The sequence below is a fragment of the Chanodichthys erythropterus genome, chromosome 2 (genome assembly GCF_024489055.1).
Source record: "Chanodichthys erythropterus isolate Z2021 chromosome 2, ASM2448905v1, whole genome shotgun sequence".
In the NCBI taxonomy this organism is placed as follows: domain Eukaryota; kingdom Metazoa; phylum Chordata; class Actinopteri; order Cypriniformes; family Xenocyprididae; genus Chanodichthys; species Chanodichthys erythropterus.
In genome coordinates, this window is record NC_090222.1 from 5264582 (window position 1) to 5289890 (window position 25309).

The 25309-nt window shown below is 36.8% G+C and overlaps 1 protein-coding gene across 1 annotated transcript; it reads left to right on the forward strand.

Annotated features, from left to right (window-relative positions):
- The first annotated feature begins 296 nt into the window (after positions 1-296).
- macf1b (microtubule actin crosslinking factor 1b) lies at positions 297-25309 on the forward strand. The gene is made up of 25 exons (XM_067396259.1): positions 297-394; positions 1441-1542; positions 1647-1811; positions 1889-2044; positions 2849-3046; positions 4563-4691; positions 4805-4975; positions 5579-5734; positions 5812-6018; positions 6123-6242; positions 8505-8674; positions 8755-8914; positions 11220-11414; positions 11716-11841; positions 12018-12161; positions 13535-13723; positions 15661-15775; positions 15861-16027; positions 16120-16282; positions 16378-16532; positions 18589-18663; positions 19428-19545; positions 22842-23008; positions 23123-23234; positions 25016-25309. Exons 1-25 carry the CDS (start codon positions 365-367, stop codon positions 25039-25041), a joined length of 3516 nt encoding a protein of 1171 aa, XP_067252360.1. The 5' UTR covers positions 297-364; the 3' UTR covers positions 25042-25309.

A 25309-nucleotide genomic window follows, 5' to 3' on the forward strand; every position in this document is an offset into this window, starting at 1 on the left:
ATTCTTTAAAGAGTTTTGAAGAAACTCTTTGCCTCATACCATCCAAATTTTCTTATCCTGCCTTCTCAGACTCTCAGGGAAGACATTGATTCTCTGCAAGGTGACCTGGACACACTAGGAATTCTGGGAATGGAACTCATGTCAGCTTGTGGTGAGACAGATAAACCAGAGGTCACCAAATGTTTGGATGAGGTTTGTATTTGAAACTGAAATGACACTAAACCCCATAGAATTGTTGTACATCATACAGTTAATTATTCAAATTTCACTACCCAGCAGTCTTTCTCTGCAGCTTTATGGCACATGGAACAATCTCAGTAAGATCTGGACAAATTGCAACAGTAAGTTAGAAGAATGTTTACGAATGGCGCTCCATTATCAGGACAGCATGCAGGTGAGTTAGCCACAATAAACAAGTCTCAATTCTTTTGAAGACATTCATAATGAATGTTGTACTTAGAAAACATATAAATAATCTCAAATGATGGTCTGTCCATTTTTCTATCTTGTCTTCTCCGGTGGTGGTAGGTCTCTGTCTACAGTTGTAGTATTTCAGTATTCATGACTCCATGTGGTTGTAGTGACAAGTCTTGATGAGTCTTTGACAGACTGGCCAATTTCCTGCCAGTTGGCAGGACTTTTGGATGCCCTTCTGGGAGAGACCAAAGCTAGCAATAGAGAATTTGGATTAAAGTCAGTTTATTTCAGTGTATATTCTTGTTGGTTGTGCTGTCTTTGTGAGACATTAGCAGTGTTTCCATCCACCTATTTTTATGCACATTTTTATGGAGATGAGTCTGAGATAAGTCTTTTTGCCCCCTGCGAGTTTATATCTGACAATTCTGGGAAAAGAAGTCAGAATTGCGAGATGTAAACTCACAATTGTGAGAAAAATGTCAAAATTGCAAGAAAAAAAAGCAATTGTGAGATAAAAAGTTGCAATTATCTTTTAATTTTTTTTATTCTGTGGCTGAAACAAGCTTCCATACATTTTGGCATATTGCATAAAAAACTACTGGATGGAAACGCTAAGATGCACATAAATTCTAAAAATGCATGTAAAAAACTTTTGAGTTGGATAAATATTTTAAAAAAGAAGAGGAAATTATGTGCATAAACTACGATGGAAAAACATTTATTGAATTAGTTCCTCAATGCACATCAAAACAATTGTTTTTAACCTTTATTTGTGATATTTAGTGCTAGTTAAATCAGGAAGTGACGATTTTGTTCTCTTCGACTCACTGGATGGAAACACTGCTTTATTCGCAATTGTTTTATGCGATGAGTATAAGTTAAATTCGCAACTTTGGATGGAAACATAGCTGAAAGAAACTGAAAAAAGTGCATTTAAAAATATTCATATTTTAGAATGGGTAAAAAAAACATTACAAAAGTGTTTTTTAAAAGCAGGTTTAAAAATAATACCTTCTTTTGAAGGGACTGTTTGAGTGGCTGAAGTCTGTGGAGTTAAAATCCACTGAGGAGTTCTCCGTGGGATCTGACCTGGGATCAGTTAAAGAGCAGCTATGTGACCTGAAGGTGAGACCAACCAAACAATTAGCTTGAGAAGCTGAAAATGTGTCACAAATGAATGATCAATTATGTTAGAGCTTTTGTGATGATGTCATCACCTCTCCTGACAGGAATTTAAGCGGGAGCTCTATCAGAAGAAGATTGAGATAGAGAGTCTGAACCATCGCTTTGTGTGTCGTCTTTCCCCGGGTACTGAGAGGCCTGGGTCCATCTCTCCATTGTGTGACTTCCGTCAGCGGTGGGACAACCTGGAGTCAGTGACTGTCAGCAGACAGGTAAGATCTTAGCAAACTGAGTAATATTATTATTTCATCATATCAGTACTTCAACGGCACAATGTGTTTCTGAGCAGCACCAGTTGGAGTGTGCACTGCTGGGCTTGGGTCAGTTCCAGAACACTCTTGATGAGTTGCACACCTGGCTCTCCCACACAGCTGACCTGCTGCAGGCCTCTCAGCCAATCAGCATTGACCTGCAGACCTGTGAGATAGAGCTAGCCAAACACAAGGTACAACCTCAAACTTTAAGGCCTGGTTTCACAGACAGGGCTTAGCCTAAGCCAGGGTTAGGCCTTAGTTCAGCTTTTATAAATGTACACTAGAAAAAAAACATTACTGGTTTGCATCTTGTAACAAAACAATGGCACTGACATATTTTAAGATCTGTCAGTGCAAGTTGCTTTCAGTTAAAACAGCTCAAACATGCATTTTAGTCTGGGAAAAGCTTAAACCTTGTCTGTGAAACTGAGGGTGAGTGTATATTTTTATTGTTGACGATGGTGAGTCCCCTCTTTTGCAGGGATTTATGCTATAATTTCAGAATGATATAAGAATGTACTGCTTACTTTATGCTGCATAGTATCTAAAACATGGCTACTACTTTTAAAAAAATACTATGTGAAACAGTATATCGTACAGCATAGAGTAAAAATTGCAGAAAGAAAATTGTATTTGTATTCATTGGGCAGCCAAAAAGAAATATTTGTTAACGAATCTAGCTATCTAACAAATCTATCTAATTAAACTATTGCGTCTGGGATCAGGTCTTGATTTCTTCAGTTCAAAATAAAGCAAAACTGTGTTTTTTTATTCAATTTAGTTGAGTAAAAAGTAGTATGCTTTGGAATGTAGTGAAGTAAATGTTTCCCAGAATAAATTATCTGTTTTGATAATAATTCTGATAAGAAATACTTCAGTTTCATACTTGAAAAAAAGTACAGGCTACTTTGAAAAAAATAAGCAGTTCTAGGTTCTAAACATACTTTGTATCAATCGTTGATTGACTCACTCTGATGGTTGTTGTGTGGATCTAGGTTCTGCGGAATGATGTGATGTCCCATGTGCACACGGTAGACTCTCTGAACCAGGCCGGCAGAAACCTGATGGAGTCTGGGGCGGGAGACAGTTCACATGTCCTGCAGACTCGTCTGGAACAGCTGAATGAACGCTGGGAATTTGTGCGCTGCGAGACAGAGCGCAGACAGCTAGAGCTGGAAAATAACCTCAGTCAGGTGACCACAAACACCAGCAAATAAACCTGATTACACAGTTATTTAAAACAATGTCTTTAGTTTAGACAGTCTCAGTCCCATTGTGCTCATATGTTTACATTCCACTTTTCTCAATTTGCATAAACCTTAAAGGGATAGTTCCAAACCTGTATGAATTTCTTTATTCTGCTGAACAAAGGAAGAAATTTGGAAGAATGTCAGTAACCAAACAGATCTCGCCCCCCATTGACTGCCATAGTAGGAAAAATTAATACGATGGTAGTCAATGGGGGGCGAGATCTGTTTGGTTACTGACATTCTTCCAAATATCTTCCTTTGTTCAGCAGAATAAAGAAATTCATACAAGTTTGGAACTACTTGAGGGTGAGTAAATGATGACAGGGTGAACTATCCCTTTAACTGTATATATACTGTACGTGTGTGTGTGTGTGTGTGTGTGTGTGTGTATATGCATGGATATATGTACAGTGTGTATATATATATATATATATATATATATATATATATATATATATATATATATAACTTTTATATATACATAAAAGTTTGTTTACATAATATACTGTATGTGTGTTTATATTTATATACAGTCAAACTAAAATTTATTCAAACACCTTGAACATTTCATTCATTAGTTTAATCACTATAGTTTAAAAAAATGGTAATAAAATAGAACAAGAAGAGTAAAACTGTGTCAGAAAAAAAATCTTAATTATGTCAGATAACACTTAAGCAAATAATGATCAGGTCAAAGTGTCTGAATAATTTTTGGTTACAAATTTTTATCAATTTTACTGGTATTCCACTGTATGAATAACTTTTGGGTATAATATGTTACAGTTTACTTTATTTTGCTATCCTCACTTACATAAATGAACTATAGTGTCCGGCACCAACTAGTAAAAATATATAAAAAATATAAAAAATGTCTGAATAATTTTGGGTTTGACTGTATTATATGTGTGTGTATGTGTATGTATATGTAATGTAAACCAACTTTTTCTAGTTATTCTAGTTATTCTAGTTATATCAGGTTGACAGTATATATATATATTAGTCAAACAAAAAATGATTCAGTAATTTTAAATATATTTTTTACTAGTGGGTGCAGGACACTATAGTTAATTTATGTAAGTGAGGATAGCAAAATAAAGCAAACTGTGACATATTATACCCAAAAATTCTTCATACAGTGGACTACCAGTAAAACTGATAAAAATTTGGAACCAAAAATTATTCAGACACTTTGACCTGACCATGATTTGCTTAAGTGTTTAACTCTGAGATCTTGTCATATTTTTATTACCATTTTGAATGAATAAACTGTGTATAAACTGTATTAATGAATGAATGTTCAAGGTGTCTGAATAAATTTTGGTTTGACTGTCTATATATATATGTATATACACACACACATATACACACACTCAAGGTAGAAGTTCAAGCTCATACTTTTAGATAATTCATTGCCGATTTGCAGTGTACTTTAAAGTCAACAATAATAACTGAATTTCAGGTTCAAGACGTCACCATGGAGATCCAAGATCTCCTGCAGTGGCTGGAACACACAGACCTGAGGCTGTCGTCCAGTAAGACAGTGTGGGGTATGCCAGACTCTGCCAGCGAGAGACTAAACACTCATTTGGTAATAATGACTTTAATTGTGCTTGCTGAATTTTTGGAGTCTTAACCCTGTAAACTGTGTTCATAAAACATGACTCTATAATGAAGCATGACTGTTTCTGTCTTGTGCTACAGGAGTTGTGTAATGAGATGGATTCTAAAATGCACGCCTACACAAATGTTCGCAACGCCATCCACAGGATGCTGGAGGGCAGTGAGGTGGCTCGGGGCTCCAGCACAGAGCACAGCTTATGTATACTGGAGCAGAAATGGAGCTCTGTCTATGCTAAAATGCAAGAAAGAAAGGTGATGAGATTCTGCGTAATTATAGCCACCTATATCTACAGACTTTACAACATAGTAAATATACGCTGCCCGGCCAAAATAAAAGTCACTGATTGGATTTAAATAGGTAAATACTTAAGAGTCTATGACTGGATCATTATTACAGTGATTATTATGTTTCTATCATTTTCATGTTTCTAGCTTTTATCCCCAATTGATGGAGTGTGTAGCTTTTCATTTCTTAAACAACCATGTAGGAAGATAGATTATGTACATATTCCAGGATGACAATGTCAAGATTCATCAGGCTCAAATTGTGAAAGAATGGATGGGAGGGAGCATGAAGAATAATTTTCACACATGAATTGGCACATCTGAGTCCAGACCTTAAATTCATTGAAAGTCTTTGGGATGTGCTGGAGAAGACTTCACAGAGTGCTCGACTCTTGCATTGTCAATACAAGATCTTGACCAAAAATTGGTGCACCTCTTGATGGTAATAAATGTTGTGATGTTTTTTCGTTGTATTTTTGGTCAAGATCTTGTATTGACAATGCAAGAGTCGAGCACTTTGTAAAGTCTATTAAGTAACAAAAATGTTTTTAATGTCTTTTGTTGTTTTAGGCAAAGTTAACAGAGGGACTTGGTCTTGCAAAGGAGTTTAACAGTAACGTCCAAGACCTGCTGACCAAAATGGCCAAGTGTGAGGAGACCATAAACACTCTACCTGCTCCCAGCTTCATCCTGGACACCATCTGCTCACAGCTTCAGGAGCACAGGGTATGTGCATCTGCACTGGATTTGCGTATGCATGTGGTGGTGTACGTGTTTGTGTGATTTAGCCATCTTGTTTGTAGATGCTGGTAGGTGAGGTGCAGTCTTATGGAGAGAGGAAGACGAGCGTGGAGAACGCTGCCACACGTCTGTCTGAGCTCAGCAGGAAGGAAGACTGCGATGTAGTGCAGAACCTGATCATGACCGTTCAGGACCGATTCAAAAAACTCCTCCAACACACCACAGAGAGGGGGAAAACGCTCGAGGACGTCAAAAGACATGCTAAACAGGTATTCACTTCTCATTTGGACTTTGACACACAGGAGGAGTTGGTTCAAAGTATCCAGGAAATCATCTGGCAAGTACTAAACTTTTGTGCTTTTCACTTCCACAGTTCAATGAATCATGGCACTTACTGGTGGACTGGATGACGGAGGTTGAACAGACACTGGATACACACAAAGAGATCGCTGTGTCACAGGAAGAGATCAAACAACAGCTTACTGAACAAAAGGTACTTTACATCTCGGGACTCAACAAGGAGGGTCTGAGACCAATGTGAGAGCTTTTGGGCCAGTGCTGCACTCCCACTAAAAATTTCCATTCATTGATCTTTTTATTAATATTATTATTTTTTATTATGTTTTACTTGATATATTTGTTATATTGTATTTGAAAAAAAATGTCTTGGTAGTTTTGGAAGCATCAGTAAGAATGTTGCAAAAACATTTTGTAGTGTATTGCAATTGCAAAAGTGTTTATATAGGTGTATATTATAGGTGCATAATTTCCAGCTTGTTGCACAATTTCTTTTTATAAAGCAAAAATATTTAATGAAAAAAAAAAATGAAAATAAATCAATATTTAATTAAAAATGAAGAATATTTCTAGCAAAAAAAAAAAAAAAAAATGCATTGTTAAAAACTGATGATTCTTTTGTGGTGGGGCCAGTGAAAATATTGATGATGGCAAGCAAAAATTGGGGTTTTGCCTTATTTTGATAGTCCACTTTAAACATTCAACTAAGTATAAGTAACTTTGCAAATTACATGTCAACTAACTTTCATTAGGGTATTAGTATACTGTTAGGTTAGTGTTCGGGTTAGAAGTATAAGTTGACATAGTTGCAAAGTTACTTGTAGACAGTAGAAAGTCTGTTGTGGCGCATCAAAATCTGTTTGCAGATTAAGCAGACAGTCTACCAAGACTGATAGTTGACATGTAGTGGCAAAGTTACTTATAGTCAGTGTTGGGGAAAGTTACTTTTAAAAGTAATGCGTTACTTGTTTGAAAAAGTAACTCAGATATTTTGTTATAAATTTAAAAGTAATGCATTACCTTACTCGTTATTTGAAAAAGTAATCTGATTACATAACTCGCGTTACTTGTAATGTGTTACCCTCAACACTGCTTATAGTTAGTAGAATGTCTAAAGTGGATTATCGAAATAAAGCATTACCAAAATGGAAACTACTGGAAAAATATCCTCAAAAACAATTCTAAATGACTTTTAGATTATTATACATTTGGTGCCCCATAAACGTTGATGTAAAAACAAAACTGGACAGTGAAAGTAAATAATCTACAGTAGGGGTTGCACACATAGACATCATATAGGTAGACGCCCTATTGGCCGCTGGGCGATGAGATTTGCGGCCGCCATCTTAGACCGGTCGTACTCCTAAGCTGCGTCCCAATTCGCCTACTTATACTACGTCCTAAACTTTTGAGTGTGTAGCAGAAGAGTAGACAAGCTTTGGGACATACTACCTCGTCATAACTACATCTTTAATTGACGTTTCCGTCGCTTATTTAAGCAACCTATAACTGTTTACCTGTCAATCATCTTGTCACAGTTAAAATCTTCCACATTCAATTAAATTTATTTTCCTACCATTTCGGAGAGAAATGTAGAGAAAACTTTCCCCAACACTGACGTTGATCTGCCAGTCATGGGTCTTTCATGCAGAGAATTCTCCTCATCTTTGCATAATGATGCATTTAAAAATTAATGACCAACGCATCATTATAAAAGTACATTATAAAAGTCCAGTCTTTTGCAGCATCTCTCGCGCATGACGCGGTGTTCTAAAAACGCGGCACTCAAGTTCAAATCAGTTTGAGACCTCGAGCTAAGACTGGAACCAAGTTGCTTTGTGCACAGCTATGGCAAATGATACAGCGCTGCCCACAAGCCTATTGCTCCTACATACGTTTATTTTTATCAACTTATCTTTGGGTCATTATATTTCTCATATACTTCTGCTTGTTCTAAATCAGATACAAATAAAGTAGCACAGTAAGGATTAAATTTATATGAATTCATTATTGAAAGAGCAACTGCGTGTGAATCCTAACTGTTCAGACAGAACATAGTGTGGCCCAGATCCGGCCCACATCTGGTACATGTGGATTACACTCAGACCAGCTGTGGGCCGGATCTGGGCCGACACTATGTTGCTGTCATCTCTGCTAATAGTGAAGCTGTGGGTTTTAGTTACTAAGAAACATATGCTACAACTTTTCAAGTTCTAAGCTATTTTATTGGTAAATCACAGAACAGTGTTGAAAATACATTTGACAACTTATGTAGGAGCAACAGGCTTGTGGGCTGTGCTGTGTCATATGTGGCATCCCGCATTTGAGTCTCAGCTTGAGGTTCAGGCTTATTTGTTCAACCCTTAATCTACAGTATAATATGTATAAACCACACTGGAAATTTCACCCCAAAAGTCAATTCTTGGATCACTTATAAAGTGCATTTGTATATTTTCAGGAGTTCCAGAAACTTCTCCGCTCGAAGCGGCCCATGTATGAGGCTTGTCTGAAGAGTGGTCGCTCACTCCAGGAGAAAGCGCAGAGCCCTGAAGACACACAGCACCTGGAGAACATGGTGTCCGAGCTCAGAGATTCATGGGATACCATCAGCGGGAAATCCAGTGAGAGGTGAGTCTGATGTGAGCTGCACCATCTGATCTGTAGTGATTTGAGGATATTTTTGAGGTCTAAACTGTGCTTTTTCCAAGGCAACACAAGCTGGAAGAGGCTCTGCTGTTTTCAGGGAGATTCACTGACGCTCTCCAGGCTCTTAATGACTGGCTGTACAGGGCAGAGCCACAGCTGGCTGAAGATGTGCCTGTCTGTGGTGAAAAAGACCTGGTCAACTATCTGATTGACAAGCACAAGGTACATGTCAGCATGTTGCTTCATAAAACTCTTAGAAGAAAAGGTTCTATATAGAACCTTAGAGGGTTCTGTCAGGCGCTTCATATATAGAACCTTTTAGGGGTTCCCATTGAAGTCCCGTTAAGACAAGTCATTTAATTTGGCGGCCATCTTTGAAATGCCTCTCGGGCATGCAAGTGCAGCTCCTATCTCTTTGAATGGGGAAACATCAAATTCTCCAAAACTGTTGTTTGAAATCACCAATGAAATCTGACAACAACTGTCTCATAAATTTTGTTTCTATGCTCGAATCATGATGAAAATGTGCTTTTTTCAGGCTGGACCAAGCTAATACGCATACACAGTCCTAAGCGTGCGTCTCAGATCACTGACTGTTTCTATGGGAACTGGAGCTTCTAATGGTAGCTGCAGTGATGCGATGACTTTACCAATCTGTGATTGGCTCTTTTATTTAGAAGGAGAACGCATTAGACCTTAGGGTGCGTTCACACTTGTCATGTTTGGTTCGATTAAAACGAACCCTGGTGCGATTGCTCGGTTAGTGCGGTTCATTTGAGCATATGTGAACGCTGCCAACCGAACCCTGGTGCGCACCAAACAAGCGGACCGAGAGCGCTGAAAAGATGGGTCTCCGCTTCCAAACGAACTCTGGTGCGGTACGAATGATATATGAACGCAACACGGACCAAAGACATGTAACCGAACCAAAAACAGGAAGACCCTAAAAAGGACAGAATCCTCACGCATGTCGGTTTTTCTCGTCATAGACGCGAGTTTGCCCATCACAGGCATCAGACGCGCGTCTCCACGAAGCAGATCAATTGTGTGTGTGACGGATGGATTCGCGCCGCTGTTTTGACTACTTTACACATTTTTTAAGCTCTTCACGAGTTCCCAGCTGGCCAAAATACCATCACATGCCGGCTACGCCCCGCTACACACACACAACGAGCGCATTTACCTCAGCACACAGCATTGTTTTGGATGTTCGGTAAAGCTGCATTCACGTCACCTCGTATTTACCGGAATCTTGAAATGACAACACGTGACGTTATATTCGGAGCTGTTCACGTCCTTTTGGTCCTTGGACTGGGAATTAAGCGTTTCCATGGCACCACTATCAACGCCTAATAAATCAATCTACAGCGGTCAGGTGGTACAGCGGCCACGTGGTACATCTGGGAGCTTTCAGAAAACTCCCAGCTTACAAGCTGTAATTACGAGCTCTACGAGGACGTGAATGCTTTTTACAAGCTAGAATCTTGTAACTACAGGAATTACGAGGCCGCGTGAACACACCTTAAGTTCCGTCTCAAAATAGGCAATACGTCATAAAATGCGACCAATCACGTTGTGAATGTATCCCTACACTCTAAAAAATGATGGGTTAAAAACAACCCAAGTTGGGTTAAAAATGGACAAACCCAGCGATTGGGTTGTTTTAACCAAGCAGTTGGGTTAAATGTTTGCCCAATCTGCTGGGTAGTTTTACTTAACTCAACTATTGTTTAAAAATTACAGTGTTGCTTACTTAAAATGAACCCAACATATCTTGAAAATTAACATTTATTAATATGTTTAATAAATGAACATTTTAATTTCATTTTAGATTCATTTTAAGTCAGCCATATAGTCATTTTCAAACAATAGTTGGGTTAAATAAAACTACCCAGCAGGTTGGGCAAATATTTAACCCAACAGTTGGGTTAAAACAACCCAATCGCTGGGTTTGTCCATTTTCAACCCAACTTGGGTTGTTTTTAACCCAGCATTTTTTAGAGTGTATGCCAGAAGGTTCGGTATCTTTTGGTCCGGTGATAAAATTGCCAATCTGAACGCTAATCAGACCAGGACTAAATGTTTTTTTTTTTTCTTCTTTGGTCCGGACCAAATGAACCAAACGAACCGAACTACAAGTGTGAACGCACCCTTATACTGCCATATTGAGCATTGCACTTTCTCCCATTCATAGTGATACAAGTGAACCGTATTTATGTATAAAAAGTCTACGGTTTCCATGGGATCGTTTTATGCATTTAGTTTTTTATTTTTTTTATTTTATGAATTAAACAGCTTGTAAACATACTTTATCACTAGAAAAATATAAATAACCCATTAAACATGAAATTATTATGCAATCATTTAAGACATTTGTCCTTATATAGAAGCTTTTTGGCATGAAGAATTCTTTAAAAGTCAAGAACCATATGGTTCTATATAGAACCCCATTGAACCCTTGCTTCTAAGCGTGTACACTGTAGGTCTAAGCTGCTAGGTGACCACTACACCTCCTCTGTGACTGTAGGTGTTCCAGCGTGAGCTCGGGAAGCGAGCTAGCTGTATCCGGACACTGAAGCGTTCAGTCAGAGATCTAACGCGGAGCAGCACGGCTGATGCCCACTGGTTGCAGGAGCAAATGGAGGAGCTGGAGGGCCGCTGGGAGGCCGTGTGCAAACTCTCTGTGTCCAGACAGGCTCGACTAGAGGCGGCACTTCAGCAGGTACCGTCACGATCCACTGTGTGATAATCATGGAACCTTCAATCACAAAAGTTATATTTACACTATGCATTTGGCTGAGACTTCTTCTGAAAGCACTTACATAACATTCAAGGTGTTATTTACTAAAACTAAAATTACAAATTACAAAAAACTTATTTTGTTTCAGTTAGATCTTTTGATTAGTTGAATGCATCCTTGCTGAATAAAAGCAATAATTTCTTTACTTTTCAACAGTAGTGTACAATCAGGCATACTGGATATTCCCAACATTTTGCACACTTTGTACCTCTGTTGTTGTCAGGCGGAAGAATTTGATGGGATGGTTCATTCGTTCCTGGATCATCTTTCGGATGTTGAGAGGGTTCTGAAGTACGGAGTGCTGCCTGAGGAGGAGGAGGCTCTTCTGGCATTTCGTACATGTCATCAGGTATGGTGGACATGGAGCCTCTTATTACCCCAGAAAGTTATAATGAGTGTCTATTTACATTATTATCTGTCAGTCTTTGCTCTGCATATAAATAGCATCTAACTATTTACACTTAGTACAAATTGCTGTTGTCAGTGTTATTATGCGAGTTGCATGTTTGTGTCTGTGATCTGCAGGAGTCAATGAGTTCCTTGAACGATCAGCAGATGGCGCTAGAGAACATTCGTAAACTGGGTGAAGAGATTCTGTCCTCCTGTCACCCTGACTCTGTCATCACCATCAAATCATGGATCAGTATCACAAAGACTCGCTATGAAGAGGTGAGTAAGAGAATGAGATCTAGATACTAACAGTTGCAGTATGCTGACAATTAGAGTGCAATATTCGGGTTATGGAAGTAAAAATCAAATTCTATAAAGAAATTGACTTTTGCCAGTAACATAAAGTATAAATTGTCAAGACATACCTACCATGAGCTCTGAGGTTGCTGCTAGGTGATGAAATATGGTTCTGTAAAAGTGATTTCAAATTAGGTTTTGAAATATAACAATTACTGAACTCCTGCTAAAGAATTTTACTAATTACAACCCTGAAGCAAGCTCTGCCAATCAGAGTCTTTGTGGCTGTGTAAGTGGAATGATGTATTGCGAATTATATAATCAAGTCAGTTTCCTACTTACTGGTGGTACTATAAAACTGTAGACGATAATTATAAGATTATAAGAAATACACACTACCAGTCAAAAGTTTGAAAACATTACTATTTTTTATGTTTTTGAATGAAGCCTCTTATGCTCATTAAGGCTGCATTTATTTCATAATAAATACAGAAAAAACAATAATATTGTGAAATATTATTACGATTTAAAATTATGGTTTTCTATTTTAATATACTTTAAAATATAATTTATTTCTGTGATGCAAAGCTGAATTTTCAGCATCATTTCTCCAGTCTTCAGTGTCACATGATCCTTCAGAAATCATTCTAATATGATGATTTGATACTCAGATTTGAAACAGTTGTGTTGCTTAATATTTTTTTGGAAACTGTGATGCTTTTTTCAGGATTCATTGATTAATAAAAGGTTAAAAAGAACAGCATTTATTCAAAACATAAATCTTTACTATCACTTTTTATCAATTTAACACATCTGTGCTGAATAAAAGTATTAATTTCTTTAAAAAAATAAATAAATGCTGATATTTTTTAACTTTTTATTCATCAAAGAATCCTGAAAAAGTATCACATGTTATAAAATAATATAAAGCAGCACAACTGTTTCCAACATTGATAATAAATCATCATATCAGAATGATTTCTGAAGGATCATGTGACACTGAAGACTGGAGTAATGATGCTGAAAATTCAGCTTTGCATCACAGAAATAAATTATATTTTAAAGTATATTAAAATAAAAAACTATAATTTTAAATTGTAAAAATATTTCACAATATTATTGTTTTTTTTCTGTATTTGTTATGAAATAAATGCAGCCTTAATGAGCATAAGAGACTTCGTTTCCATTCTTCAACTTTCGTGTATGTATTTTAAGTTTACTGCAAAATGACACACACACACACACACACACACACACACACACACACACACACACACACACACACACACAAACACTGTGTTCTCTGTGTAGAAGTACAAGTGTGTGATATGTACATGTGTGATTTCATGCATCAGGTCCAGATGTGGGCGAAGCAGCAGGCCGAGAGGATCCAGACCACACTGTCTGCTCTAGAGGCAGAGAGAGAGGAGGTGCAGCGATTACTGGACTGGATCTCCTCCGCTGAAGAGTCTCTCAATCTGAAGGAACAGGAGCCATTGCCTGAAGACTTAGAGCTGACTGCAGAGCTCATCACTCAGCATGCGGTACTGATAGCCAATAATAAACTATTCATATTAAACTTAAAGGGAGTTCACCCAAAGATGACAATTCTGTCCACATTTACTCACCCTCAAGTCTTTCATCTGCTGAGAAAGAACTTTCTTTTATGTTCCACTGAAAAAATAAGGTCAGTTTTGGAAGAACATGAAGGTAAATAAATGATGACGGAATTTGGAGTGAACTAACCCTTTAAGAAAAGCAGATACATACTGTACAGAGGGGATATTTGTTTTTTATGTTTGACTGAACCATCAAAATGTGAGGAAAATATTTTATATTTTTTAAATATGAGAGAAGAGCAAAACACTAAACTTGGTTAAGGTATTAATCTGACAAAATTATTAGGCAAAAAAGGCGAAATAGTATTTTACTGTGCAAAAAAAAAAAAAAAAAAAAAAAAAATGGAGAAAAACAAAAAGCTCACAAAAAAGCACACATTGACTACAACTGTAACAGCTGGTGGATGTATTAAAGCACACAATGATGACATAACAAAACAAACAGACTTCCTTAGAACACTTAAGCAATATAACCAAACAACCACCAGTAATCCAAATACAACACTGAACCATGAACTGACAGAACTCAGGGTTTAAATACAGAGGGAATGAATGAGCTAATGAACAGATAACAGGTGTGTGATTAATCAAAAAGAACAGAAACAAAGGAATTACAACTCAGGCAAACAGGGAAAGCCAAACTAAAACACAAAGAAACTGAACATAAGCCTGACAACAACATAATCAGCTATTAATATTTTGTTGGTATTTTTGTTGGTAATTTCTTTGTACAAGAAAACATTTCACGTCTTCATTGCATTATCACAAATAAAACAATCGATTCCAAGCACAACTACACAATATGCTTTACAAAATCTTGGTAACACTTTACAATAAAGTTCTATTAGTTAACATTAGTTTACTATATTAGTTAACAATAAATAATAAGTCTAAAAGCATTTATTATTCTTAGTTGATGTTAAATTCAACATTTACTAATACATAAATAAAATCAAAAGTTGTATCTGATAACATTATTTAATTAACCTGAGCTAACATGAACTAACAATGAAAAGTTATTTTTCCTAGACCAGACTTTTTGGCCACTTCTGTATGCCTTTACTACAGTCATTACTGACTTTATATATATATATATATATATATATATATATATATATATATATATAAGTGTCATACCTGTGCATATACTTTAGAAACCTTTATAAAATTAGGCAAAACCAAAGTCAGTCTTCATCCTGAAGTTCCTTTTTCCATATTTCATCTTCTTTGAGCTCAACATGGGCATACTGTCAATGATTAGATTTATGGTTGTTTTTTATAAGAAACTGTGCTTATCTTTCTTTGAATGAATTATGTATTATCATATGATGCTAACTTTTGATCTAAACATTTATTTTTTTAAATCCTCTATCCTTTTTGTCCTGTGTTAAAAAAAAAAAAAACAGAAACAGTTACATTGATCCACATCTCAGTCAAACAATTACTTAATTTTGGTCTTAAAACCCTGTTGTAGTTAAATAAAAATAAAACCATAAAAACACATATTTTTTTTACCTAAAAATACAATAATATAATATAATAATAATAATAACAAACTGATTTCATTTATTATATTAACTTGATGTACTAAAATAAAACAAAAATAAAACTTAATAAAAACATACAAATGACAAAAACACACAACAATTATACTAAAACTGTAAGGGAAACATTTAAAAAAGGAAAAATAAAAATTTATTCAAACTATTAATAGAAACTACAATAGTATCTCAATGATACTAAAATAAAACTGACCTACATGGAGTAACAATTAAAAACGTTCTAAAAATTTAAAAAGTTAAAATCAATACAAGACCATGATGACAAATAAGGTTTAAATTCAGGAAATGCTACTTTTGCAGGATTTTATGGATGAGATGAAAGGGAAGGTACCAGAGGTTGAAAATGCCACGAAATCCTGTAAACACAAGCTGGTTCCCAAGCAGCAGGTTTCCCCCAGTCGCAAGGCACCAACAAGTGAGTAAAGAATAGTGTGATTAATTACTAATGATTGTGTGCATGTATTCAACTGTAATCTCTGTGGATTGCATTGCATGCATAGAGAGGAGAGGCACGGCAAAGCCTCCGCCGTCAGTGCCTCTTCCGCTGGAGAAACTGGACCCTCAAACCCCCATGATGTGTCAGCTGGTGAGTCACTGGCAGAAGCTCTGGATCCTGGCACACGGCAGACAGAGCAGACTAGAGGAACATCTACAGAGGCTAAAAGAGGTGATCATGACTGTGCTGAAGCTTTGATAAAAGAATAGGTTTCTGTTTGAATCCACACAGTTGTCTAAGAACCCTCTCTTTGGCACATGCAGTTGGAGGAGTTTGCTAATTTTGACTTCAACATCTGGCGTAAAAGATACATGCAATGGATAAGTCACCTCAAATCCCGGATTTTGGATGTTTTTCGGAGCATTGATCGAGATCAGGATGGCCGAATCACTCACAAGGAGTTCATTGACAATGTTCTGGCCTCTAGTAAGTGCAGTTTTAACACTCTTGGTTACTTTTTTGCATCAAGGTGTTTGATATGTATGTAACTGTTCACAATATTTGCCTTTGCATATGGACAGAATTTCCCACGAACTCCCTGGAAATGACTGCTGTTGCTAACATATTTGATGTAAATGGTGATGGATTCATTGACTACTATGAATTTGTGAGTGCCCTCCACCCAAGCCGAGACCCTTACAGAAAAACAATAGATGTAGACCAAATCAATGAGGAGGTATGTGTAGTTCTGTTTAATCTTTCATAAACACACTGCAAAATGTGATTTTCTTACATAGAATTTTTGTTTTTAATATCTAAAATGTATTAAATCAAGATAATACTTGAGAAGGAAAATTAGTCTTGTTTTGTGAAAAAAATTATCAAAATTAAGTGAGTTGATGCTTAAACCTGCTTGACACGTGAGAAGAAACCTCTTGCTGGAGCTCAAACCTGCTGCGTAACACGAGAATGAACCTCATTGGTTCTCTCATGTCAAGTTTCCATTTACCACAACTGATGTGTGTTGATAAATGTTTATATGTGAATAAAAGCCTAAATTCAATCTGTTCATCATATAAAGCGATCAAGTTTCTTCAGAAAAGTTGGACTAAACCGCTCAATTCATATGGATTAGTTTTATGATCTCTTTATGAATCTTTTGGAGCGTCAAATTGATAGTTGCATAGCTGTCAATGGAAGGACAGAAATCAGATTTCATTTAAATAACATCACCTGTGTTTCGAAGATGAACAAAAGTCTTAAAGGTTTGGAACAACATGAGGGTGAGTAAATAATGACAGAATTTTCATTTTGATATTTGTTCATTTTTTCTTACCCCACAGACAGACATTTTTTCTTGTTTTAAAGGGGTGGTTCATTGCGATTTCGCTTTTTTAACTTTAGTTAGTGTGTAATGTTGCTGTTTGAGCATAAACAACATCTGCAAACTTGCGACGCTCAAAGTTCAAAGCAAAGAGATATTTTCTATTTATATATATATTTCTCTGTTTAAGGACTACAACAAGCTTCTTCCCGGGTTGGTGACATCACAAACCCTAACATTTACATAAACCCCGCCCCCGAGAATGCAACAAAGGGGTGATGTCATGTTATTGCATTACAGTATGTAACACGAATGTAAAAGCATGTCATAAAAGCAAGATGACAAAATGACAAGTTATAACCGTAATTAAACTAAACTGTACCTGTTCTATCTTCATGCAGCATGTATTCTCTGGCTCTGTAGGATCTTACAACAGTTCCCACATGAGCAATTTAAAGATCATCATGACAGAATATGCTAATCAATGAGTTTAAGATTAAGTTAACTCCACATCAGCTACATAAATTCATAAACTAACCGTTCAGAAATGTCCTGTTGCATTTTACATGTTGTCACTTCTTCTTGAGTCTCTCCATCATTGTCCGACTCCGGTTTGAACATAAAAAGCTGTACAGTTTCTGACATTTTCAGTGATATTAATCGAAGCTGCTAAATGCTAACATGAGCTCCGGAAACTTTTGAGAGCATCAGCTCTTTTGCATTTAAAGTCCGCATGAACCGGAAGTTGCAGACGACTTCTCTCCAGTGTTGTGACGTATTTCCAAGTGAAACGGAATATTGAATAGAGGGCACAGTTTCACTTTAGCGCTCCTCCTCTCCATCTCTCACTCATAGCAGACTAACGGTTGCAGAGGAGTGGTTTACGCAATTTCAACCCAAGCCATCAAAGGGACAACGCTGCAGAGGAGAGCATTTTCAGATTTTGATTAAATATTACGAAGCCAAACAATTTTTTTTGTGTGGATTGACTTGCACGGATGAATTGTTCACCAAAAAACTAGCAAATTGAGCTAACAAAATAAATAAGGTTTTGATTTCATGTGTACTTTAAAGGGACACACAAAAACAGAGCGTCTTTGCTTACCCTCAAAAAGTGACAAATTTAACATGCTATAAAAAATTATCTATAGAGTATTTTGAGCTGAAACTTCACATACACACTCTGGGGACACCAGAGACTTATTTTACATCTTGTAAAAGTGGCATTATACCACCCCTTTAAGTGTAAACTCAGTGTAAATTTTACATTTTAAACAAGACTTCATATATTAGTAATTTTGCTTCTCAAGTAAATGTATCTTGATTTAAGACCTTCTGAGTATGAATATATATATATATATATAAATATATATATATTTTTTTTTTTTTTTTTTTTTTTTTTGCAGTGCATTTTATCATCTACATTGAGTATTTCTGTAAGATGACTAACAAAAACACAATTTTGCAGGTGAGTCGTCAGGTCTCTCAGTGCAACTGTCCAAAGAGATTTCAAGTCGAGCAAATCAGCGCAAACCGCTATAGGGTGAGTGGAAATCTATTCTAGGTACAAATATGGCTGCTAACACCTGGGTTGTGTTTAAGTCCACTTTTTTTTTATGCCCTTCCCTCACCAACTTCCCTCCGTCTCGTTCACTCGGATGTATGGCATTGCTCACGTTATGTGATTGCCCACTACTAGCAGAAGCCTTGCATTTGGTTTAAATGGAACGCCCTAAGCCCTTGATCACTTGTGGGTAAATTAAGTGCAAGCACTGCAAGGTGCATTTATGACATCTCATCATGTTGCATTGTGGTCTATGGGTCTGCCTGAAGAGTACATATGAGTAGACTCACTCCCTCCATCAAAATCGAGAGGTAGATGGTCCCTCCAAATAAACTTCCCTTGTCCACTTGACAAAGTTGAACGCACTTCAAAATGGCGGCAGGGATTCCCCCGAGGAGAAGTGCTTAGGGAAGTTGGCAAGTGTATGTTTAAACATGGAGTTAAAAACAGCTCTAGTCTTGGGTGATTTGACCACAAGTAATCAGGTGATGCAGATCGCCAATTACACCTGATGGTAACATGTCTCAAATGTGTCTTCTGTGGACACTTAAGATTTTTTGATGGGCAGACCTCAGATTTCATGAGTACATACATCACTTACTACATCAAAACCTTAAGATCACTCTTTACACCTGTATTTAGTGCCCAGAACAGATACTAGGTGTAAATGAAGCAGCACAACTACACATTCACAGCTACATGCTTGACATGTGATTTTCATTCAAATCTGTGATTTTCATTAGTTTGGAGACTCTCAGCAGTTGCGGATGGTTCGTATTCTCCGAAGCACTCTGATGGTTCGAGTTGGTGGTGGATGGACGGCATTAGATGAGTTTCTGGTGAAGAATGACCCCTGTAGAGGTGAATAACTTGCACTTATTTATAATCTGCATATCACAACCAATATATGGACATGACAGTATTCTTAACAGCATTGGCTGATATCTCTCGTTTTTGTTGGTCTGGCTAATTACAAACCTGTGTACCTCTAATCCATGAATGTTGTGTGAAGATCATCCAATGAGATCCAAGAGCATGGAAAGTCTTGCTATTTTCTTGGATTCAAAGGATGTAATAATATAATGTTATGTGTCATATAATTATAATTGTAATGTAGTATAATGTAATTGTTTGCTATTAATATCATATTCATTGTGGACTATATAACTGCTTTTTCCAGTGCATTTGTAAGGGCACAGATTTGTCCATCATTACCAGACTACTTTCTTCACATCGTTTACTTCTTTTTATAATATTACTAAAGAAAAACAAGCAGAAATTGCTAGTATGAAACAACATAAAGAACATACCTCTACAGTACCATTCAAAAGTCTGGGGTTGGTAAGAATGTGAAATATTATTACAATTTAAAATAACTAGTTTTCTATGTGAATATATTGTAAAATGTAATTAGGGGCCAAGCACCGAAGGTGCTTAGGCACCTATTGTTATTGTTGGCGTTCCGTACGCTTATTATTATTCTTCCGCTTCTTCTTCCGCTCTTGAAGTCTATGGCAGCCCATAGAACCGCTTGCGGGAAAGTTGTGAAATTTGGCACACAGTTAGAGGACAGTCTGACCTTTGTCCATAGCAAATTTGGAGTCTCTAACTCAATCCCTCTAGCGCCATCAGCTGTCCAAAGTTGCACTTATGTTTATGTTAATAACTTTTGAACCATAAGGGCTAGAAACAAAATTCTTTTTTCCTCTGATTCCTTGGGTCAAGACGAATCGATTGCACCATATGACGTCATTTTCCGTCATGAAAATTTTTCCGCCATTTTGAATTTTCTGAAAAACGTACTTTTTCGAACTCCTCCTAAGCCGTTACTCCAATTTTCACGAAAATTGAACCAGATCATCTTCAGACCATGCCGACAAAATGTTATGGAATTCAAGTTGATTTCTCAAACCGTTTTCGAAAAACACGCAAACGAATTGTACGTAGTGCTTGCGAAAATAGACATAAGGCTGTATCTCCGCAACGCTTTATCGTATTCAGACCAAACTTGGTAACTGTCATCACAAGCATGACCTGAGGCAACATGCAGCGTTTCGGCGCAGCGCCACCTAGTGGTGCGGAGATATGAAAAATGGCTATTTTTACTTATAACTTCTGATGGGTTTGGCCAAAAATCATGAATTTGGTCTCGTTGGATTCGGGGAATCATGCCGAGTCGAATGATATCCAATTTTCCCATATTGGACATTTTGGCCGTCGGCCATTTTAAATTTGGTGCTAAAATGCTGTATTTTACGAACGCATTAGCGTATCGTTATGAAACTCGGTATGGGTCATCAGCACAATGCCCTGAAGGAGCATACCAAGTTTAGGACCAGCGCCACCTTGTGGTCAAAAGTTATAACAAAATTTACAAAAATGCTAATAACTTTTGACTATATTAACCGATTGTAATGAAACTGTTTTCAGTAGATTCCTTGGGTCATGCTGAGAACATAGATATCAAACTTTCCATAGTCAGCTGAACTTCCTGTCCGCCATATTGTTTTTCTTTAAAAACCTACTTTTTCGAACTCCTCCTAGACCGTTGCTCCGATTTTCACCAAAATCGAACCGTATCATCTTCAGACCATGCTGACAAAAAGTTATGGATTTCAAGTCGATAAGTCAAACCGTTTTCGTATACCAGAGCAACGAATTTGAGGCATGATGCAAAAATGACTCTTGAAGCTGTATCTCTGCAATGCTTTATCATATTCAGACCAAACTTGGTATGTGTCATCACAAGCATGACCTGAGGCATCATACAATGTTTCAGCACAGCGCCACCTACTGGAGTGGAGATATGAAAAATGGCTGTTTTTGCTTATAACTTCTGATGGGTTTGACCAAAATTCATAAATTTGGTATGGTTCATCAGGACAATGCCCTGAAGGAGCCTGAGAAGTTTCGGACCAGCACCACCTTGTGGTCAAAAGTTATAACAAAATTGACAAAAATGCTAATAACTTTTGATAATATCTACCGATTGTAATGAAACTGGTCTCAATAGATTCCTTGGGTCATGCTGAGAACATAGATATCAAATTTGCCATATTCAGCTGAACTTCCTGTCCGCCATATTGTTTTTCTTTAAAAACCTACTTTTTCAAACTCCTCCTAGACCTTTGCTCCGATTTTCACCAAAATTGAACCGTATCATCTTCAGACCATGCCGACAAAAAGTTATGGATTTCAAGTTGATAAGTCAAACCGTTTTCGTATACCGGAGCAAAGAATTTGAGAGATGATGCAAAAATTACTCTTGAAGCTGTATCTCTACAATGCTTTGACATATTCAGACCAAACTTGGTACGTGTCATCACAAGCATGACCTGAGGCATCATACAGTGTTTCGGCGCAGCGCCACCTACTGGAGTGGAGATATGAAAAATGGCTATTTTTGCTTATAACTTCTGATGGGTTTGACCAAAATTCATTAATTTGGTATGGGTCATCAGGACAATGCCCTGAAGCAGCCTGAGAAGTTTCGGACCAGCGCCACCTCGTGCTCAAAAGTTATAACAAACTTGACAAAAATGCTAATAACTTTTTTTTCTAATTGCTCACTGCTGCTGTTGGTCTGATGCTCACGGCCATGTTGGCTGGCTTCTTGTGCCGTTTTTGTGCTTGGCCCCGTAATTGCTGCTTGCAGCTATATTTTATTCCTGTGATCAAAGCTGAATTTTCAGCAGCATTACTCCAGTCTTCAGTGTCACATGATCCTTCAGAAATCATTCTAATATGATGATTTGCTGCTCAAGAAACATTTTTAATTATTATCAATGATGAAAACTGTTGTGCTGCTTCATATTTTTTTTCCGGATTCCTTCGAATAGAAAGTTCACTAAACAGCATTTATTTGAAATAGATTTTTTTTTTTTATTGTGTAAAAGTCTTTACTGACACTACTGATACATTCAATGCAACCTTGCTAAATAAGTATTGATTTCCTAAAAATATTTAATCTGACTGACACCAAACTTTTAATTGGTAGTGAATTTATTATGTATCATAAAGTACTGAAGAACCCATATCAACCACCACAAATGAGTAATTCATAAACATTTAGCCAAATCAGTGAATTAAATCAGCATCGCTACCAGCTTCTGAATGAAACACTGACACACATCATTTCTCTGGATCTTCACACACAGTAAAGGGACGCACAAACCTGAAGATCAAGGAGAAGTATCTCTCTCCAGACGCATTTGAGCCGTCGGGTCGCAGAGGGAGCGCTAAAGGCCTGACTGTCAGCAGATCCAACTCCAGCCTGAGTTTATACAGCAGCGCTTCAGCTCCCAGCAGCCCACTGACACGCAAGGTACACCAGCTAACCGCTAACTGACTGCACTCTTTGCAACCATAATAAAACCGCTCCAAATGTCATTGGTCAGATTGATTTTTCTAAAGTCACTCTGTTTTTGTCCTGACATAGGCATTGCTACGCAGAAGTTTCTCTGGTGAGAGGTGCATTCGACCCCGGAGCTCTATTGCTGCACTGGGGAGCGACCATTTCTGTGCCGACATCGACTCACCTTCACATTCAGGTTAATGAATTTAAACTCACCTGTCAGCTCTGCCGCATTGTGTGTTTGCCATACAGTGTACATTTGTTTTCCAGTATAAATATCTAAATGCAAAATATTAAAGGATTAGTTCACTTTTAAATACACTTTTCCTGATAATTTACTCACCCTCATGTCATCCAAGATCTTCATGTCTTTCTTTCTTCAGTCGAAAAGAAATGAAGGTTTTTGATGAAAACATTCCAGGATTATTCTCCATATAGTGGACTTCAATGGGCACCAAACAGCTGAAGGTCAAAATTAGTTTCACTGCAGCTTCAAATTGTTCTACACGATCCCAGACGAGAAATAATGGTCTTATCTAGAGAAACCATCACTCATTTTCTAAAAAAAAAAAAAAAAAAAAAAAAAAAAACTAGCTCTCTTCTTTTTCAGCAGTGTAGACACTGCTAAGTGTATTACTGCCCTCCACAGGTCAAAGTTTTGGACTAATTTTTATAATCAAGATGCTAGTTCAATAGTATATAACAATTAGTTCAAACTTTGACCTGTGGAGGGCAGTAATACACTTAGCAGCGTCTACACTGCTGGAATTCTAATAGAGAAAAAGAAGAGAGCATTTCTGGTTAAAATGTATAAAATTTAATTTTTTTTTTTTTTTTAGAAAATGAGTGATTGTTTCTCTAGATAAGACCATTATTTCTCGTCTGGGATCGTGTAGAACAATTTGAAGCTGCAGTGAAACTAATTTTGACCTTCAACTGTTTGGTGTCCATTGAAGTCCACTATATGGAGAAAAATCCTGGAATGTTTTCATCAAAAACCTTCATTTCTTTTCGACTGAAGAAAGAAAGACATGAAGATCTTGGATGACATGAGGGTGAGTAAATTATCAGGAAAAGTTTATTTAAAAGTGGACTAATCCTTTAAGGCTGGTTTTAGATTATGCTTAAACAAATGAAAGAAATCTGGAAGTTCTACATTAGAAACTACACTTTAAAAGTTTGAAAAAAATACACTACCATTCAATAGTGGTCAGTAGTGTTGGGTAAGTTACTCTAAAGTAATTAATTACTAGCTACTAATTACATCTTCAACAGTGTAATTAGATTACTGTACTAATTACTCTCTCTAAAAAGATATTGGATTACTTATTACTAACCTTCAAAATCCCACATAAACCTCGACCAGTAGAATAATACAAGGATAGACACGGAACTGCTATTGATTCTTTTTAAATAAACGGTAACACTTTATTTTAAGGTCTTTTAACTAGTTGCTTATTAGCATACATATTACTAGAATATTGGCTATTTATTAGTAGTGCCTTATTCTGCATGACCATATTCTACATTCTTAATCCTATCCAAAACCTAAACTTAACAACTACCTTACTAACTATTAATAAGCAGTAAATTAGGAGTTTATTGAGGGAGAAGTCATAGATAATAGTTAATAGTTTATGTGTTCCCTATACTAAAGTGTTACCAAATAAACAATATTCAGTTGCATAAATTATACTTGAACAGACCAAAGTGTGTAAAGGGAGATTGCTACATTAAAAACATACATTTTAACATTAAATTTTGATGTTAAATCCACTATTGTTTTACATAGAATTGTTGTATAGTCTATACAGTAAAAAAAAATTAAGAGTAATCCCTTAACTATTTAAAGGAAAAGTAATTAAATTACAGTTTTACTGTCTAAATTATATTTTGAACTTCTAAAATTCTGCAACCTTCCTATTTATTTTTGTCCGCTAATACATTATAAATGATTTTGTGATTTGTTTTTTGTAGAAGAAGCAGAAAGACCGCCAACATGACCACATCTTGTTCCATTCCATGAGATCAACCTTACTGTTCCTGACAGTTCTGGACCCCAGGATGGACAGAAAAACCGCCCCAGCAGGCCTCAGATCAGTGAACAGTTCTAGACAGTTTGCTCATCACATGAGCTCCTCTGCACTAGTGGTCTGAGGTGTGTTACACCGTCAGTTTTCTATCAAAACATGCCTTGATTTGACCTTCACAGACTTTGTTTTTACAAAACGGACTCCCTGCTTTGAGTGTAATGAGAGAGCGCTAGAATGT